The sequence below is a fragment of the Littorina saxatilis genome, linkage group LG2 (genome assembly GCF_037325665.1).
Source record: "Littorina saxatilis isolate snail1 linkage group LG2, US_GU_Lsax_2.0, whole genome shotgun sequence".
Taxonomy (NCBI): Eukaryota; Metazoa; Mollusca; class Gastropoda; order Littorinimorpha; family Littorinidae; genus Littorina; species Littorina saxatilis.
The window spans coordinates 58,594,524-58,615,575 of record NC_090246.1 but is presented as its reverse complement, the minus strand read 5'-3'; the positions used below and the strand labels follow the sequence as shown (position 1 = coordinate 58,615,575).

At 42.9% G+C, this 21,052-nt stretch overlaps 1 protein-coding gene across 1 annotated transcript in view; it reads right to left on the bottom strand.

Moving 5' to 3' along the window:
* Positions 1-2,884: 2,884 nt before the first annotated feature.
* LOC138959377 (85/88 kDa calcium-independent phospholipase A2-like) overlaps positions 2,885-21,052 on the bottom strand; it is a 38,613-nt gene continuing 20,445 nt past the window's right edge. The window contains exons 11-17 of the mRNA XM_070330816.1: positions 14,084-14,196; positions 13,587-13,740; positions 8,656-8,806; positions 7,314-7,450; positions 6,887-7,041; positions 6,244-6,411; positions 2,885-5,431 (exon numbers count right to left, since the gene is read on the bottom strand). Of these exons, the coding sequence (XP_070186917.1) occupies positions 5,210-5,431; positions 6,244-6,411; positions 6,887-7,041; positions 7,314-7,450; positions 8,656-8,806; positions 13,587-13,740; positions 14,084-14,196 (1,100 nt within the window). The 3' untranslated portion in view covers positions 2,885-5,209. The remainder of the gene's footprint in view (positions 5,432-6,243; positions 6,412-6,886; positions 7,042-7,313; positions 7,451-8,655; positions 8,807-13,586; positions 13,741-14,083; positions 14,197-21,052) is intronic.

The window sequence follows — 21,052 nt, the reverse complement described above, 5'->3', positions numbered from 1 at the left end:
GACTGAGAGAGACAGAGAGAGAGAGAGACTAAGAAAGAGAGAGAGAGAGAGACTAAGAAAGAGAGAGAGAGACTAAGAAAGAGAGAGAGAGAGAGACTAAGAAAGTGAGAGAGAGAGACTAAGAAAGAGAGAGAGAGACTAAGAAAGAGAGAGAGAGAGAGACTAAGACAGAGAGAGAGAGAGACTAAGAAAGAGAGAGACTAAGAAAGAGAGAGAGAATAAGAAAGAGAGAGACTAAGAAAGAGAGAGAGACTAAGAAAGAGAGAGAGAGAGAGACTAAGAAAGAGAGAGAGAGAGAGACTAAGAAAGAGAGAGAGACTAAGAAAGAAAGAGATACTAAGAAAGAGACTAAGAAAGAGAGAGAGAGAGACTAAGAAAGAGAGAGAGAGACTAAGAAAGAGAGAGAGAGAGAGACTAAGAAAGAGAGACTAAGAAACAGAGAGACTAAGAAACAGAGAGACTAAGAAAGAGAGAGAGAGAGACTAAGAGAGAGACTAGGAAAGAGAGAGAGAGAGACTAAGAAAGAGAGAGAGAGACTAAGAAAGAGAGAGAGAAAGAGAGAGAGAGAGACAAAGAGAGAGAGACTAAGAAAGAGAGAGAGACTAAGAAAGAGGGAGAGAGACTAAGAAAGAGAGAGAGAGAGACTAAGAAAGAGAGAGAGACTAAGAGAGAGAGACTAAGAGAGAGAGAGAGAGACTAAGAAAGAGAGAGAGACTAAGAAAGAGAGAGAGAGACTAAGAAAGAGAGAGAGACTAAGAAAGAGAGAGAGAGAAAGAGACTAAGAAAGAGAGAGAGAGAGACTAAGAAAGAGAGAGAGAAAGAGAGAGAGACTAAGAAAGAGAGAGAGACTAAGAAAGAGAGAGAGAGACTAAGAAAGAGAGAGAGACTAAGAAAGAGAGACTAAGAAAGAGAGAGAGAGACTAAGAAAGAGAGAGAGAGAGACTAAGAAAGAGAGAGAGAGACTAAGAAAGAGAGAGAGACTAAGAAAGAGAGAGAGACTAAGAAAGAGAGAGAGAGACTAAGACAGAGAGAGAGAGACAGACAGTCAGATAGACAGACAGTCGGATAGACAGACAGAGCAACTGACAACAGACATACAGACAGAGAGATACATGTACGGACAGACAGACAGACAGTCTCTTGGAGACAAACAGACAGACAGACACTGTTCCGCCGCTTTGGTAATTATGGGTGTAGCAGAACCCGCGCCGTCGGCAGAGGGATAGTTACAATCACTACTACTCTTTAAAAGTATGGGTTTGTGTGAACCCGCGCCATCGGTAGTGTTTATGTAAATTATCATAATCAATTAATTTTAATGTTTTGTCATGTACACTCTAAAAATTTGCAGACAGAGAGCAAATTAGGTGTGTGAGAGATACTTAAAATTTCAAAACGATACCTTTAATGGTTCCCGAGTTACAATGATTTTAGTGTGTCTCTGGGTACAGGTGAACCCAGGAAGCACGGCAAAGGTTAAACATCATGCAACTGTACGGTCGAGCAACTCACAGAGTGATCTTTCTAAGAACAGCTTACTGTTACTGCAAAAGGTGAGAATGAGAAAGTTACTTGTAACTTAAAGCCATTTGAAGACTGAAAAGTGGTCTTTCAAGATAAAAATGAAGGTTTTAGGAAGACAAATTTTAAAAGTGATTTAAAATACAAGACACACAGTAACAATATATTTGCTAGGTATGAACCATGTTATATAAAGTTTACGACAGTCAAACCTATTTATAAAGACCACCAAAGGGACCAACAAAAAGTGGTTATTAGACAGGTGGTCTCTATGGTGGGTGAATTTTATAGAAGAAAAACTTATCTAGGATCCATGGGATGGTCGCTGTGCATGGGCAGATGATTGGCGAAGATATAGCTCAGTTGGTAGCGTGCTGGATTTGTATTCAGTTGGCCGCTGTCAGCGTGAGTTCGATCCCAGATTCGGCGGAAATTTATTTCAGAGTCAACTTTGTGTGCAGACTACATTGGGTGTGCACGTTAAAGATCCCACGATTGACAAAAGGGTCTTTCCTGGCAAAATTGCTTAGGCACAGTTAATAATTGTCTACCTATACCCGTGTGACTTGGAATAATAGGCCGTGAAAGGTAATTATGCGCCGAAATGGCTGCAATTACTGGCCGTATAAAATTTCATCTCACACGGCATCACTGCAGAGCGCCTAGAACTGTACCCACGGAATATGCGCGATATAAGCCTCATTGATTGATTGATTGATTGCTTTTGAGAGGTTGGTCACAAGGGCGGGTTCGACTGTACCAAAAAAGGTTGAAAAAATGTTACATTATGAATCGCATGCTATACCATGGTCCCATTGTAAAAACTGACAGGAATTCTTGGATCAGTGCATCAAATTTACTCAGTGTGCATCAGCTACATCTATGCCAATCATATCAATACTTTTCACAGCCAGTGAATTACAAAAGTCAAGAACAGCATATATACATTTTATGGAGAATACATATCCTCGTGTACACTACATTGGGGTGTGCACGTTAAAGATCCCACGATTGACAAAAGGGTCTTTCCTGGCAAAATTGTATAGGCATAGATAAAAATGTCCACCAAATACCCGTTTGACTTGGAATAATAGGTCGTGAAAAGTAAATATTCGCCGTAATGGCTTGAGGTGTACTGGCCGATGTGAATGCGTTATATATTGTGTGTAAAAAATGTCTGTCTGTAAAATATTCCATTTCAAACAGCAGAAATTAATATGTAAAGCGCGGAGAGCACAGTTAATTGTGGTTCGCGCTATATAAGCTTATAATAATAATAATAATAATATCATGAAGGAAACAGTTATATATTTACAATTCAAATGAGTGTGATCGACAAGAAGAAGAAGACAATTCAAATGAGTAAAGTTTTTTATACATTTATTTTCAAAGGTACACTATCTACTTTATTTTTCACTCTTAGGGACCTTATAGTCGCACCAACCAGTGAGGGTAGTTGCACTGTAAAAGGATTACCTGAGGAATCAGATGAAGAAGAAGACATCTGCAAGTTCTCAAACTCTTAAATAAGACTCCTTGTGTAATGAACGGCCTGGGTATATGCCTTTATTTTTTTAACTTCAATTGGTTACCATTTACTGACATAGGCCGCCTTCATGTTCCTCGAGAGTAAGGCAATGGCATCTTAGGTGTATAAGGTATTATACCAATATCCTTCCCGATAAACAAAGTGCAAGTAGAACACTGAGTCTTACATGTATACAATGACAATCAACATTTCTTTTCCCGCTCTGATGAAGTATTGGTTGGATTACTTCATCATCTATCACAGTCATATATGACAGAAATGAAAGATATTGATACTGTAGTGGGCAACAAAAATGTCACCACAAAACCAGCTGGTTGTACACATCGGAATAGATCCTGCATCACAAGTTTGTACAGTAATAACAGTTCACTTTTCATTGAGGATGCCACTGTAGTAGACAAAAATCCACAACTCTACTGAGGCTTGAGTCTTAAAACTTCACAAGGAATGGAATACACAACATTTTGGCAAATATGCACAGGATTATTTGTACAGTTGTACCCAAACTTGCATTAAAGTTTGCAAGGGTAATGTTAAAGCATATTTTACAAACTCTTAATGGTGAACAGAATGGCAAAACAGTCTGACTTTAATCTGTGTTTATACCGCAACTATGTCTGCAGAAATACCACACCTGACCCACTCCTATCCGCCCCCCACTCCGCTCAAAGTCTGATACCTGCTTTAACCCTTAGGCTGGTTGTCGCAACATATGTTGCACTACTTTACGTATACTGTCACCTGGTTGTCACAACACATTTCGCGCTACTGGCTCAGTCTGTTTGGTCGGTTCCGATTTCCTCCCATGGATGCGAAAACCTATATGACCGGTTTTCTTTATTTTTCTCTCCGTTAATTCACCAGTGGCTATGTAACATGACTGTGTTACAGAATTTCACCAGTGTAAGGATTAAGTGTCAGTCTTCTATTACACCACCCAAAGAATAGCCAGTCACTGATTCAAATTTAAAAACCACACACACAAAAACACAACCAAGAGGTATCATAACGCAAATATCAGCTGTTGTCGAAACAATGATGCATAGATGAGAACTTAATGCCACTCACATTGCTTGCTTTCTAAGGATAGGCCAAATCCACTCCAAGAAAATTAATAAAAAATAAATCTTAAAAAAATTAGACATACCGATTGCTGCAACCTTCTTTGGTTTCAGTCTTACATATATACATATTTGTAAGTTACCCTTTAGAAATAATGCCCAGACAATTTTCTAACTTGTAGGAAACTATATCGTGTGCGGAAAACTATGTGCATGAGAAACGTTGTCCTTGCATGGTGCTTTCTACACTTGGTAAAAGTCTACAAAGTGGTGTAAAAACGGGTCAGTCTTTGTGAACTATGCATTCTTCTGGTCCCATAATCGTTTTACAAAAATTCCAAACCGAGACTTGTGTACCTTAGCCAAGCCCTGTTAAACTCCAGTACAAGTGACACCAGTTCTTTTTCTTACACTTCACTGGTAAAATAGCAGTGAATCATACATAAACTATCAAGACATTAGTATCAATGACCACTCATATTACTCTTCTTGTAAAAAAACATTACATGAAAAACAACACATTGAATAGTAATATAATGCCAAGAAATATCATGTATGCTCCATAATGTATCCCAGTTAATGTCAACAGAATAATGAACAAGAAAACAACCCAGCATATCACTCACAGCTTACTAGAAAAATATCAATGAAAACTATGATATACGTATACACGAACTGAAGAAACACTTCTAAATATCAAAAATTATATCAATTACCTTCTGTAACAATTAACATCTTTCTCAACAACAAAAAGAATTCAAACAATGCTCCATGATCCATTCTGATTACCCAAACAGTAAAATAATACAACAAAGAAGTATACCAAAAAAAAGAGAAGAAAACCTCACACTACAATCCCAAAAGTCTTCTTTTCCAACTGACATGTCTTCATCATTAGCTGAAAAAGTGTACAACACCCACACACACACACACACACTACACATACACCCACAAAAGACTCAGAGAAAATATCACACACACACATATACACGTGCACCCACAGGGACTCACACACATGCAAACACACACATACACCCAACAAATTGATCAAAAGCAAACCCAACAAGAAATCCAGCAATTAATCTGAGCCCTTGATAAGATTCCCCAGCTCATGCAAGCGATGTCGGTTGGCGACCATGTAGCAGTGAGTCTCCCACATCATGTTGATGAGCTTGTTGTGATCGTGACAATCCAGAGCGACGTCCTCTGACAGCTGGGGGCTGAACCTGAAGTGGGGAACGTTGATCATGCTGCACCAAGCACGCGCACGATCCACCACTCGCCCTTCTGACACAGAGGCCTGTGGGTAAGAGGTTAAAAGAAGTGATCATTATTTCACTTGTTCACATTTTTTTATTTGCATTACTTTATTATACCATTGCTGGAAAAATAGTATCGTTTCCTCTCGGGGGGGAAGCTAGCAGCAACAAGAGTTGCTCTACGCAGCTATGTGCATGTTTATGTGTGATCAGCCACCTGCACTTCACTTTTACATGACACAGGTATGACACAGGGGGTGGGAAATGGATACCATTTCTGAGTCGGCACACAGAGTTGAACTGTGTCCGTCTGTACTGGATTCAAACCCATGCCCGGAGAATCAAATACCCAGTGCTCTACCAACTAGTTACCAGGCCCCCTGGTATGCAGTCAGGGACAGAAGTTTAGACATTGTGCAGTACCTAAACTCTGTAAAACTGGTACCACATAGTGTTTTGGGGATGGTGAAATCAGTCATTCACATGAAAGTCATAGCTTAAATTCCTTTTTAGAGTACCAACCAATAAGGCTGTGCGTCTCCAGAAGACTAAATGGTACTGAGAATGCTAGTACATGTAATGAATGTAAAAAGGCCATAGCAATGCATATAAATAAGCCACCATTTTCAAGAGCATCTGTGCCTTTCAACAGAACCAATCTGAAATACTTACTGATTAAACAAATGCAAGAAAATAAAACAAGTAATTTAAAAAAAATGCTCACTGTATCCATTGGTTTTTCTTAGGCGGCATATTTTTGTTTGTTCATCACAGTATATTCATGTTATGTTTGACTTTCTGTATCATACAAACAAACAAACTGAAGGGGGAAGCAAAGCCTGTGATCACTGACCTGATCAATAAGCATCTTGCTGAGAGACAACGCCCCAGACACGGCCCGGTAGGCGTCCAGAATTCCTTCTGGCCGAAACACGTCCACGTTCTTCACCTCTGATACTGGGATGCGCCCTGTCCCCAGGGAAACTACACAGCCCAAGGGTCGCACTTTGTCTGCCTGACCCTGTTCAACAAGTTCAAGGTGAAGGAGTGAACAGTTGTCTTCATTAATTAATTATACCAACAGGTTTTTCTTCAACTTATTGACAAAAAGAAAGAACCAGGAACACATGTAATATCTCTGCCATCTCTTCTTTTCTCATTTACCAAACCTTTCAGTAATATGTTCAGTCTTTTTTTTTTTAGTCAACCCCCAATTCTGCCCCTTCTCCCAAGATCCATCCCCAAGATGCAGGCAAAAAATAACATCCCGGTCAACCATTACAACATGGACAAAGACAACAGTCTTTCGTAGCAAGGACCCGGTCTTTCCAGTCAAGATTTATTTAAGCCATAATCAAATAACTGGATGCCAACAAAGCAGATCTATGGTTTTTCTCCATGAAAAGTAAGCTAGAATAAATCAGTGACAGCCAGGCATAAAAAAGAATTGAGACTGAGAGAGAGATTGCAAGAGAGACGTAATGAATACCACTTACAATCATACGAAGGCCAACATTATACTCATGGATTTCAGTCAGCATGTCACAGGTGGGGTTGTTAGAGATGAGACCTCCATCCATGAAGCGTCCGTAAGCTCTGAAGTAGGTTGGAGCTGCTCCTGTGCTGCGAGCTGCCTCCCACACCAGTTGTTCTGCGTCAGAAAGGAAAAGTACACATCTCTTCCTCCATTTGGTTCATGAACAGGGCTGAAGTTTTACCGCTTATTATAGACTTTTTCTTTCACAACATTAACCATACTTCATTCCTCCATAATTCTTTTTTTTTTTATTAGTATGCAACAGCAGTGTAAACCAAATCAAATGACATTCTCATAAGTTTGTCCGTTTTGGTTTGTGTGATTGTTTGTTGTTGTTATTCATTTTTTGGTTTGTTTTCACCCTCTGTTTTGCGGTTATGTTTTACCTTTAGGTGGTGTAAAGTGAGGAAATCGTTTGACTTTTTCATCGTCATTGTGTGGTTCTTCAAAAGGTTGCTCATATGTTCTGAAAATGTGAAGAGCCGCTGGGTATCTGTCGGCCAGGGTGGCTGTGACCATCACTCTGAAACACACATCAACACTTCACTGAAAAGTAGATCATTCGACTACAGTATCAACATCACCTGGGTCTTACAGGTTGATTTTTACATTTAGTCAAGTTTTGACTAAATGTTTTAACATGGAGGGGGAATCGAGACGAGGGTCGTGGTGTATGTGTGTGTGTGTGTGTGTGTCTGTGCGTGTGTAGAGCGATTCAGAGTAAACTACTGGACCGATCTTTATGAAATTTTACATGAGAGTTTCTGGGTATGATATCACCAGACGTGTTTTTCATTTTTTCGATAAATGTCTTTTATGACGTCATATCCGGCTTTTTGTAAAAGTTGAGGCGGCACTGTCACACCCTCAATTTTCAATCAAATTGATTCAAATTTTGGCCAAGCATTCTTCGACGAAGGCCGGACTTCGGTATTGCATTTCAGCATGGATGCTTACAAATTAATTAATGACCAAATCTGAAAATTGTAATTAAAATTATTTTTTTATAAAACGATCCAAAATTACTTTTATTTTATTTTTCATCATGTTCTGATTCCAAAAACATATAAATATGTTATATTCGGATTAAAAACAAGCTCTGAAAATTAAAAATATAAAAATTATGATTAAAATTATATTTCCAAAATCGTTTTAAAAACTATTTCATCTTATTCCTTGTCGGTTCTCGATTCCAAAAACATATAGATATATGTTTGGATTAAAAACACGCTCAGAAAGTTAAAACTAAGAGAGGTACAGTAAAGCGTGCTATGAAGCACAGCGCAACCGCTACCGCGCCAAACAGGCTCGTCACTTTCACTGCCTTTTGCACTAGCGGCAGACTACGTTCAGTTTCATTCTGTGAGTTCCACAGCTTGACTAAATGTAGTAATTTTGCCTTACGTGACTTGTTTTTAATGCAAAGACAGCTATTTCCTACACATTGCTTTTTGATCTAACAACACTCGCAGCTGAGGCTATACTGCTGTGATGAATCAAAAACATAAAACCAAAGGAATATATTATATGCCAGGTACTACAGGGCTGAAGACATAACATGAAAATGTCATCAGTAAGTTGATCTCACTTGTCATAAAACCTGCAGAAGGTAGAGATGGCAATGATATAGGTGTTTGCCTGATGCACATCATTAAAAAGAAAATGCATGCCTGTGTGTGCCTGTAATTGTGTTTCAATACCCGATCCTATATTTTCAGAGTGACTTACTTTGGACTCTTAATGTCTGTCATTACAGTTTCCTCTCCAAATTCACGTTTCAACATGGTCTCAAAGAGGGCGCTATTGTAGGGGCGAGCTCCTTTGAAGACTTCATCTTTCATCCTCACGTACAGTCCTTTGATATATGCCAATGAAAAGCCTGCACAGAAAAAAGTGTGGAGATTCATGGCAAGAGTATTTAGAGTAAGAAGAGCATAAACCAAACAAACTAAGAATACAAATATATACATTCGGACAACTTTTTACCTAGAGGCCAATTCCACAATGGTGTACATAAACTCATCTCTGCTGCAATAGAAAAGCAGCCAACTATATATATGTATATGCTTAGAAGCTGCAGAACTCTCAAATCAAATCATCACCATCTGGTTACATGGGAAAGAGGAGCTGGTGAAGTTCATAGAGTGGCTGAACGAGCAGCACCCTACGATCAAGTTCACATACTCATATGGGAGATCTAACGTCCCTTATCTTGATGTGAACTTATCTATCACTCCAGATGGCCTCCTCACTACAGATCTCCATGTCAAACCCACTGATGCGGCCATGATCCTCCCTTTCCACTCATGTCACCCTCGCCATTGTCCTCGCAGCATCCCGTACAGTCAATGCCTGCGACTGAGACGCATCTGCTCTGATGAGGAAACTTTCAGGAGCAGATGCACTGAGTTGAAAGGGAAACTCGAGAAGAGAGGATATCCTACAGGTCTCATCAACGCAGCTGTAGAGACAGTGGGAGCCAGGTCTAGGGACTCTGTCTTGCAGTACGTCAATAGTAACCAGCCCAAAGCAGACAGAGTCCCATTCGTCATCAGACATAACCCCAGCAACCCTCCCCTCGGGCGTTGGTTGAAAAGCTTCATGCCAGTGTTGCACACCAGTGCTAGGATGAAGAAAGCTGTACCAAACCCACCCATTGTAGGAGAGAGGAACTGCTACAATATCCGCAACCTCCTCATGCCCTCTGGCCTCCCACCTTCCCAGAATTTGACACCAGTGTCCAGCGCCGGGTGCCACTCCTGTCCAGGGTGTGTGTTGTGTGCTGGTCACCTGCGGGACACCACTACTTTCAGTAGTGTGGTTACTGGCCAGTCTTTCCACATCAGAGACTGCTTGTCGTGCACCTCCACTAATGTAGTGTACCTCATAGACTGTGAAAAGTGCCACGGCAAGCAGTATGTGGGGGAGACTGGTCAGACTGTCCGTCGCAGGTTCTATGGCCACACATACACCATTCGGAAGGACGTGGACACCCTGGTGGCGAAACACTTCAGGTCCCCCGAGCATTCCCTGTCTGACATGAGGGTGACCGTAATTGAACAGGTCAAAGTCGATAACGTGGACATCCGAAGGCAAAGGGAGAGGTTCTGGCGGTATAAGTTGCGTACCAACTGTCCTGAGGGCCTGAATGTGTTTGACTGAAATGTATAAGCCTACTCAGGATAGGTGTTGCGCGATTTGTATCGCTTAGGGCTTACCTGTGCCTTTGGATGTCTACCTTTCCTTTTTTGGAAGTGCTTAAGGGATCGATGAAAATGCAGTTTGTTTCCTGCATGTGTGAGTGAGTGTGTGTGTGTGTGTGTGTGTGTGTGTGATGGATAGAGATAGATGGATAGAGAGAGATGGATAGAGAGAGATGGATAGAGAGATATAAATAGAGAGAGAGAGAACGAAACTTATGACGTGTGGCTGTGACGTTTTACATGACGATTTTTTCTTTTTTTAATCAAGAATTTTACGTCATTGTTTGCTTACATTCATTTCACTGAAGAAGGGCGTGGCCCGAAAGTCTTTGGAACTTGGTGTTTACTGTGGGGTTTTTTCTAATAAATCAGTGTTCTTCTAAGATGTGCCAACATCACTACAGGCACTAATACAGCCATAAACAAATGTGCACCAACATATGCCTGGGATGTTTGTTGATAGTCTTTCCGTACCAGGACTCAAAGATTTACATGTTTTTCATATCACAGCAGAACTCATATTCCCACATGCACACCAATAACAATACTTTATTCATCCTTTTTCTCTTTTTTCTTCTCTTCTTCTTTTTTTGAACCTCAGTTACAATATGACTCGCTATGAGTATGATACTGTGAGCGATGCTGAACAGTTTAAACATAAACAGATTGGGTTATAAATAGCAATAATATCATTCTTTCGTTTAACATGGACAATCTTCAAAAATGTACAGTATTTTCAATCAATTATAATTTAGCTATAATTCTCTCCATGAACAGGCATTTGCACACTTTCTCTCTCTATCCTCTCTCTCCATCCTCTCTCTCTCTCCTCTCTTCTCTCCCTCTCTCTATCTTTAATCGTCCTCTCTCTCTCTCCCCCTCTCCCTCTCTCACCCTCCCTGCCACTCTCTCTCTCTCTCTGATACTTTATTCATCCTTGACAGGCAATGAACACGAAGCTCAACTGCTACATAAAACTTTTGTTACGACAGCAAACAAACAATGAGAAAGATAACGATAAAATGTCTTTTCCATTCCATTTCTGCACGTACTCCTCTCCCAAAAAGTTGGTATGATTGTTGAAAGTGTTCGCTGGGTATGTGTGTATGTATAGGTTACAACACGAGTGGTTTTTTATATGGCTTGTATTTCAGTCAAGACCCAGCGGATGAATATCATCGGGAGACACGAGCCTTTGGCGAGTGGCTCTCGATTGATATTCCCGCTGGGTCTTGACTGAAATACAAGCCATATAAAAAACCACGAGTGTTGTAATCTGTATATCCCATTCTACCATCAAACACAAAGTGTAGACTACTAGCGGCACTGTTGCGATCTGTGGAGTGTGAAACAGTGTTTTCAGCGAGACATGGCCTTTTTGCAACCTTAAACTAAGTGACCGTCGCTAAAAAAATAAAACGAATGAGTGCATCTATAAGTACGCGGTAACACTACTTTCAGACCGTTTAAAAGCTTTAAGTAAAGGTTCATAAGTTGCAAGAAAGTAATGAAGTCGTATAGAAATCCATTTAGTTGAAGCGCACAATTCTTTTGCGTTTCAGGTCGGCGGAACGGGGAAACCGGTTTGGCCCCCATTTGGCTTTCTCGACTCGATTCAGAATCGATTCCACGTTGTTTTTTCGAACGTATTATTATACAATTAGTCTTATTGACAGAGAAGCAAATTTTAGGGAACACATATGTAGATTTAACCATTTGCTCCCTATTTGAAATGTATCTACGTGATAAACTGTTTTGCGAGTGTGTTTGCATGAACCTAAACTGGTATGGATGTGGGGAAAACAGGACCCAAGTCTGTCACCGCCGCTTGATTGCATTTTGAAAGAATATGACTGGATTACGGAAAAATACACACATGTTAAGTTCTTAGATACCTTCATCGCCAATGTGGACTTACTGCAGAGCCAGGCAAAAGAGTAGACTTGCTCGCAAATACGTGATAACGAAGCGAAGCCAAAGGACGCGTCTCGGTAGATAAACCAGTCGTCTGGTACGATGCAAGGGAGGGTACTCCTTTTTTTGTTTTGGTTCGCAACCATTCGCATTATGATCAGTGGTGTTCGACTGTTCAAACTAGTGTTATGCACGGGTTAATAAAACTGCGGATAGAACTCTTTAGCAGCAAAGCAATTAAGAGTGTATTACAATCTACCTTTAAGCATATTTCTGATTGGATTAAGGTTGCGCCAGCTTAAACTCTAGTTTTTATCTGTGTGCTGTCCGGGTGCAAGGGAGACATTGTTTTGTTTTGGTTTTTGGCTCACGTAAGTGTAGCCTATGCGATCGTAACTTTGTCTGTCTGTGCGTGCGTGCGTGCGTGCGTGCGTGCGTCTGTGCGTGTGTATGTCTGTGGTAGAAACTCTAACATTTGAAGACGTCACATTACATTGACGTCACATTATGACGTAAGAGGGTTAGACGTCACGCGAAGGAAGTACTGACAGTCTCGGTCATTATTATTTTGAGCGCGCCGAGACTAGTTGGCAGTCGTGTCCTTGTACGTAGGCTACATGCAGACAGACAGATCTAGATCTAGTGTCTCGCTTTCTTGCACAGTTTCACCTATGCTCTTTCTGTGTGTGTGTGTGTGTGTGTGTGTGTGTGTGTGTGTGTGTGTGTGTGACGGAGTGATTGAGTTTGTGTTACTGTTTGTCGATTTCTTACGTGAGCCTTGATAGCTTCGCCTCTTGTTGTTCTTGTAAACCGGTCTGCAGTAGACAGGGACACGGAGAAAACGTTCGAAACAGTATTGAGGGAACACATTTTCTTTCTGTTGTGTTGCATATTCTTTTTGGGATTATTCCTATGGTAGCGATGCTTGTCGACACACGGATAGCAAACAGAGGTTCGATCGTTCGCTAGCATCTGTGTATCTTGTAAGCTGAATGTTCGTTTTTTTCGACCTGCATTGCTTTCATAATGAAAGAAACGTTTGTTTATTGCATCCCATACATCAGATCAGTTCCGAGATTCATGTTTGCGTGCAACTGATATGGTTTTCTAAGCCGTGCGATACGATTTTGGAACATACAAATGTGTCACATTGTTCGGCGCGAGGTCAAAGGTCGGGAGGAACGTAGTTCTTTGCCCAAATCGGAATCTGCACTATCATATATTTTTTGGAGTCCATGATGTATTTATTGAGCTGTAAAAATACAACATATATACCCATACTGAAGTAACAGAGACAAAGAAGGGAGGTCATGGGATATATATATATATATATATTGTGTATAGCGTATGTGAATATTGTGTGAACAGTACATGTGGGGATTTTTGTCCGTATGGTTAATTGTTTTATGTAGGTTGTACATTTAATTGTTCTATTCTGTATATGTTCTTTTGTAAACAGCCCAGAGCCATAGGTTAGGCACTTAAAAATGTCCGGTTATTATTAAATACTCTTTGCCTTTCCTTTTTGTTTCTGATGCTCACCTTTAGCAATACCAAGGGCTAGAATTCCGCCAGTGCTGGTCCCACCGATCCAGTCAAAGCAGTCCCTGATGGGTCGACCTATGGCTGCCTCTATCTCCATCAGCATCTGAATCAGCACGAGGCCTCGAATACCTCCTCCATCAAGGCTCAACACCTGCCAGAAGAAACAAACAAACTTCAGGTAATGGCTTGAATATCACTAACAGGACGCAAACCTCATCTTTATTATTAAGTATCTGTTGTGACGATTATTGGCAAGGATGTCCTTTGGCGTCTCCAGTCCGCTGAACGCCTTAACTGATTCAAAATCAATGAACTTTTCCTTTATTTCAGCAGAGAAGCTGAACCTTTTAACAGTTGGGAAAAGGTGACGTCTAGCTTGCCTTAAACTTATAAAAATTGCCAAAACTGTTGTGACAATTTCAGTACATTTGAAAAAGAAAGTACCTATGGCAATAACCCTGCATGTACATGTACTACAAAATGTGAGCACATACCTTGTCCCCAATGTCAGTTGGAATGTCAACCATTTCCAGGACTGACTTTGAGCTCTCTGTCAATGTTGCATTTTTTCCTGTGACAGCTGATGACATCAGTTCATCAAACATGGCTGTAAACAAAAACAAGAACAGACTGTATGCAGAAAAACACGTGCTTCAGCTGAACTTTGTCCTTAATACCATCACACCCACACTGAATCGAACATTTTTGGTTAAATTTTCATTTGATTAATATACTTACCCAATTCATATATAGCAATTTACTTCAGTTTAGTACTAGGACGCTGAAACTACGCTCACCCTGGAAAGGGGGGAAGTACCCTAAAAATAGAACAGCCTTGACCGTCATAATGACGTCATGACCGGGATACCCTCCCAGCATGCACTGAGCACGCATGCTCCCGCCGCCATCTTGTAAATTCATTCGCTCGAAGCACCCCAATATATTTTTAGGGAAACTAAAGCGGGGTAGGCGGGAGGGACTGTATATGAATTGGGTAAGTACAGTCGAACTCGCTTAAGACGAATCACTTGGGATCGGGAAATAAGTTCGTCTTAACCGAAATTCGCATTAAGAGAATTGATTGATTTTTTTACTGTCACAATTTTAGAAGTAAAATTTAAAAAGTCGTGTAAAAGCATGTACATGTACATTCTGATCAATCTCCGATTTCATGGTGTCCACCAGTTCTGGTGCATGTACTACCCTGGCCAAGTTTCCTCTCAAGACATCAAAGAGACCGCCCCATAGGTTAAACTCCCCAGAGGTTAAACTCGGTCACTGACCCGGGTGCAGGAAGTGTTTCCTCTCTCATATGAAAGGGGAACCACCTCTCATAGCTAAAACTGGGTCATTGACCCCTGGGAAGAAGGTCAGTGTCTATAAAGGCCACCCAGCCATCACAATGGACCTGCCTTTGATCTGCCTCACATGCAGATCCTTGTAGCCTTGTGACTTTTAGAGACAAAGCGGCTCTGGGGCGATGAAAACGTGTTTGTTAAAAGAGGGGTTCGTTATGCAAATGATATGGTATGTCATCTCGGGACGAGTTTAAAGATTTCGTCATAAGCGTGAGTAAATTACAGACATTATGCATGCTTGGGAATCCAAAAAGTGCTCGTTATAAGCATAAATTCGTTACAAAGAATTCGTTTCAAGCATTTTTTTTAAGCATGAAGAAAGAGGTATTCAGTTGGGAACTTAAAACTAATACGTTATAAGTCAAAATTCGTAACTAGCGTGTTCGTTTTAGGTGGGTTCGACTGTATATTAATCAAATGAAAATTTAACCAAAAATTTTCGATTAAATTACATATCTTATCCCAATTCATATATAGCAGATTGCTAATTAAGGTGGTGGGATGCTCACCTATGAACTAGACAACAATTGGCCTGCCGCTACCATAGCTGGCAGGGCCTTGGTACTGTCCTGCCGCGCAATGGAATTGTCGCGCAGGTAAAAGTTGATCAAAAACATCATCAGATCTCCAGGAGAAGGAGTCAAGGACTTAAGATAATCCTCGTGATTGTAGAACCAACATAGCTATGTCCTTATCCCTCTTTGTGTACAAAGACGATGAGAGTAGCTTTTGTTGTGATCTCAACTCCTTGTATGAGCCAGTAAGGAGCATAGTGATCTAACCGGTCAGATTCATAAGACTGGATCGCCTACAGTGAGAATCCTATAAAGAGGAATAACTTAGACCATCGGAGATGGTTATCCTGACTTCTGATTCATGGCTAAGAAGTCTGGCCGTAAATGAATAAGATAGAACATTTCTATCGAATACTACGTCTCCCGAGTGAGTGCGTGAACCTCGCTACCTCTGTGTGACATAGCTAGAAGCAAAGTAGAAAGCGTTTCACACGTCAGATTAATGAAGAAGAGCGGACTGAAGCGGTTCAAAATCTGTGGAGCATAGAAACTCCAATAACAAAAGACTAGGACCTGTCCTGCTGTGCCCTTTTGTTACCTAGCCCATGGTCTCTCTGTAAAGGGAGACCTGTAACCTTATACTGCGAGCTAAGAAAGACACGCTGATAAGATTAGAGAGAAACAAAGTCTAAATCAGGTGAGGCCTACGAGTATGTCCATGCTCTACCTCGCACAGACTGGAAGGAGCCCAAAGGAGAACTGTCCGAGAACGAACATGTCCCCCCCCCCCCCCCCTTTTCCTTTCCACCTTGTCTCAAAAGACTTAATAGTGGAGAGGAAGGCCCCGTTTGCGAGAGTGTGACAGAATGTCACTAATCCTTTCAGAGAAAGGAATGAAAAACAGAGAGTAAGTCAAGCTCCAGAGAGAACAACGGTTGTCCTCAATGGCTACGGGACTGGTAACAGTGAGAACAATGTACCCCAGTCCCTAAGCAGTGGCTTGAAGGAAAGGGGAAACTCCGGTGACGGCAGTGTAACCCTCTAGGGAGCGAAGTACTGCTGCTGTTGTGTTTGAGTAAATGACAGTACAATAGCTGAAGCCGTAAGGCCGCAGTTTGAATGTTAAAGAGATTGCCTGCCGAGCCCGTGTTCCAAACGGTACCCATCCCGGCAGAAACCGGGCTCAATAGTTGTTAACCTCGGTGATCGGAAAAGACTGTGTTGCAACCTTAGGTTGTGCACTGAAGACTAATTCTAAGCCACAACTGTAAGAAGCGGTATACTTTTCCTGGTTGCAAAGCAGGGGCGAAAAATCAGGAGTATTGAAAACCTGATTGCCTGTTAGTATAGTGCCAACCAGCCCGCAATCGGGGAAGACCGACTGGGTATCGGGAAAAACCGATCCGCTCTCAGACCATGCTCCCAACAAATCCCGTCCCAAGGGAGGAGTGAGTGAGCGTCTTACGAGTTTTAATTGCCGATGGCTGTATGGCTAGAGGCATTACATGTAGCTATTTCTGAAACCTTGGGAAAAACAAAATCCTCAAGGAAAGAAGACTGGAAAGAAAATAAGTGGCTCTGTAAAAGAGGTCCCTGTATAGCCAAGGTTCCATTAACTGGTACTTCAAGTACTGGTAACCTGAAGTTCGATATCCCCGGGGTTAAAGGTAAGCCCAAAATTACTTCTGCCCAAGTGCAGAAGTGACTCGGACTAAAAAAAGTCGTTAGAAACCATGCGGAGGGAACTGAGTATACATCCGAAGCTGTATCCCAGAACCCGAAGCTCCGTGATTGAGCCTTCGTTGGCTCAATCTAGAGGCAAAGAGTACTATTTGCGAAGTAGGAGAAGCTCCTGGCGCAAAGTCAAATATGCAAAACCAAGGGCCACCGCTGGGAAGACTACGAGAGAGTGTAGTTTGATAACTCGCGGTAGAAAAGGCCCTGAGAGGCGTAAAGCTGGAGTTAAAACACTGAACCAGAAGGTGTGTGTTTTAACATTAAATGCCAAACCCGCATTTCAATTGTACGTGTCCGGGAAAAAGATCCCCAACTGCGGAAAGCTTTAGTGCCGAACATAAGGGTAGCCACAAAATGGTGACCTTAGTTCTGTTCGTAATACTTAAGTGAAAAACTTGGAAGGTTAGACAGTGCTTCAAGTTGTCCGGCAATAGTCGCTGAAATGCGACTGTGAAGCCGTTTATCCTTAAACAAAGAGGCTATCGCCTGAAGCTAGCCGTAAACTGTCTGACGTAGAGTCCAAGGATTGACGTCACCCAGTCTCTGGTCTGAGTGTGTCTCGGACTAATGCGGGTGTCTCCATTGTGAATTTGATTTGTTTCAGAAATCTATTCAGAGGAGACAAAAGTACTTGTATCGCTGTCTTGCTTCCGTAGGACAGGAAACTTGACAGCTGTGGCGCACTGGTTAGGGAAGCCTATCCCTCCTTCCAGTGTAGCCTGAATCCCGAACGCACTATACCCACTATTCACCGACTGATCGCATTAGCAACCAAAGTGTAAGTGCCCGTGACAGGCCGCCTGCCACAAAGGCGTGGTGGTTGCATGGGCTAGTGGTTCGGGGACACAACATAGGGGGTGTAGCTTGCGTCACGCCCCATGAAGAATCTTCTCCGTCCTCGTGGAGAAGAGTTGTAGTGAGCTGAACTGCCCCTATACAGAAGAGGCGGAAGGTTTAGGCGATCCGTAGCTCCTGCTCTGAGGCTTAGGAAAGCCGTGTTACGCTATCTTGGCTATAGGTAAATCCCGATCGTCCCGGGTTCACTTGTGGAGCGCGTCGAGCGACGGCTGTACCATCAATGCACCCTCCGTGAAAGGGGATAACTTGATAGCCTCAAGCGCGGCTTTGTCTTGGATGATGGAACCCAAGAGAAGCGCTAACCTGCGAGCGTGCACCGCGCGTGCATAAAAAATGCGCAGAAAAACGCATTTGCTCGGCTGAGACTTGGCCAAAGTAGCGAGCAGCGTCTTTACGTCCTGTCGAAACTCAACAGTTCCAGGGACGTAACGATAGAACGGGAGAAAGAACGAAGCAGCGTTTCCGAAAAAGACGCTAACTCAAGGTTAAATCTCCCTGTCTCTTCCAGTGCCACAAGGGAGGACTCTATATAAGGGACAGCTGTGTCCTTACTATAGCTATCCTCCCTGAGCGTCACTAAACTCCGGTGTCACCGGAAGTGGAGCTCGTGGTAGAGAAAAGTGTCCAAGAGATTGCGTGGCATAGGGTTCAACCCGAACTTCCGGCCCGCTAACTCTGGTGCCGGACTGTGCGCTGTAAGCAGAGGCACTGTGTCCAAAAGCACATATCCCGACCGGGAATTCTTAGCCAGAATCTTAGACCTCTCGCCACCACTATGGGAGATTCACGAAACTTAGGTTTGTTTTTCTCCCTAAGTTGAGCGAAATTCTGACAGCAGAAGAAGGTGGTGCAGACAACTCGCTACCACTCCTTCCTCAAAGTCACTTGAAGCTACCTGTGCCGCCAATGCTACTGCATGGGGAAGCTTGTGTGGTAGCCGGAAAACTTAGCCTCATACGCCACTGAGGGAGATCATGAAACTAAAAGTTTGTTTTCCCCCTGTGTTGAGCGAAAATCTCTGACAGCAGAAGGTGGTGGTGCAGACAAGTTTGTTGCTGACACCACTCCTTCCTCAAAAAATACCTTGCGGCTACCTGAGCTGCTGTTGCTATCGCTTGGTATAGCTTGGCTGGTAACCGGAAATCGAAAATTTTTAATTAAATTTTGATTTAATATAATATACTTACCCAATTCTTATGAATGCATTGACTTTAGTCCCACATGCTAGATGTCGAAAAACCTCTCAAATTACCTGCCCTTAGTAGGGTGGTAACCAAGCTAAAAGCGACGCCATAGCCGTTGCTATGGCCTGACCTTGCTCGGTTACCCATAACACCCTGCGCACCACGTGAGCGCTAGCATCCGTCATGTTCATTCGAGACTATTAGTCAAACAAACCCCCAAGGACATAATCCAGCGGGGACGGATGGGAGGGTATTAACTATAAGAATTGGGTAAGTATATTATATTAAATCAAAATTTAATTAAAAATTTTCGATTTAATCACATATTCTTACTCCAATTCTTATGAATGCAGATTCCTCCTAAAGGCGGAGGGAACTTACTTATGTCCTTGCAAGCACCTGCCCTGCAGCCACCAAAGCCGGCAAAGCACTGGAGCCATCCAGTCGCGTGCAAGAGATGTCACGAAGGTAGAAGCTGATGAAGACATCGTCTGACTTCCAGTAAGCTGTCTGCAAGACATCGCTTAATCGCCCTGAACGTAAGACGGCCACAGAGGACGCCCAGGCTCTGGCCTCATGTACTCGAGCTGATGTCAGAGGAAGGACTGAACGCCCCCCCCTCTCCTGAGAGAGCCACCACTCATATGCTCGTCTAATGAGGGTTGCCACCCATCTTGTAAGGGTCAATTTCGATATGTCCCTGTCATATTTCGTGTTCAATGAAATGAACAAAAGTTTTTGGCTTTTGGCCCTAACCAACTGAGTGCGAGCCAAGTAAGACTTCAAGGCCCTAACTGGACAGTTAGCTAAGTCCGGATCGTGCGAAGCTAGGATAGTCCCAAGCGGGGGGACTCGGACCACGGGCGGGGATTGACCTGGCTTTTGATTTTTCGCGAGAAAGCCAGGCCGGAAATGAAGCGACATTGAACCATCGCGCTCAAACGCTATGTCTTCCGACAGACCCGACAAGGCATGTATCTCACTGCCTCGCCGAGCAGTAGCCAGAAGAAGCAGAAAAACCGTCTTGCGTGTTAAATCAGTCAGGCTAGCAGCCTGCAAAGGCTCAAACGCCGCAGACCGCAAATATTCTAAAACCAAAAATAAGTCCCATGCCGGGACAGAGGTCCGTCTCTGCGCTTCCTGGAGAGCGGCCCCTTTGATCACACTAGCAATCACTCCGTTAACGTTAATCAATCTGCCTATCTGTCTCAGAGTAGCAGATATAGCAGAACGCCGGACTCTCAAAGCAGAGGCCGAACTGCCCTGAGCAGACAAAAAAGAAAGATGATTTGCCACCTGTAACGAGCGCGGGGCCACAGCATTGACCCCCGTCTCCCTACACCACTTGGCCCAGGCGGCCCAATGGCAAGCATACACAGACGCAGTCGAGGACCTATGCGCCTTAAAAACCAAATCCAGCGTAGAGTCTGAAGCGCCAGATTTCCGCAGTTCCGACCTCACAGTCTCCAAACGTGTAGGCGCAGGGCCTGCGGGTCTCTGTGCGGGATGCCTGTTCTTGGCTGAACGAGCTCTCCCCGCACTAGATTTAGAGGGATCGGAACCCCTTTTGCCAGCAACAGCAGATCTGGAAACCACTGCTGGGAAGGCCACCAGGGGGCTACCAGCAGCAGGAGCTCCGGACGATCCAGCTCGGCCTTCCTCACCACTCTGCTGAGTAGAGGAAAGGGAGGATATGCGTAGGCCTGAAGGCCGCTCCATGAGATCTCCAACGCATTGCTTGCCCAAGCTTCCGTGTCCGGAAAGGGAGACACGAAGATGGGAAGTCTCTTTGAAAATCTCGTTGCAAATAG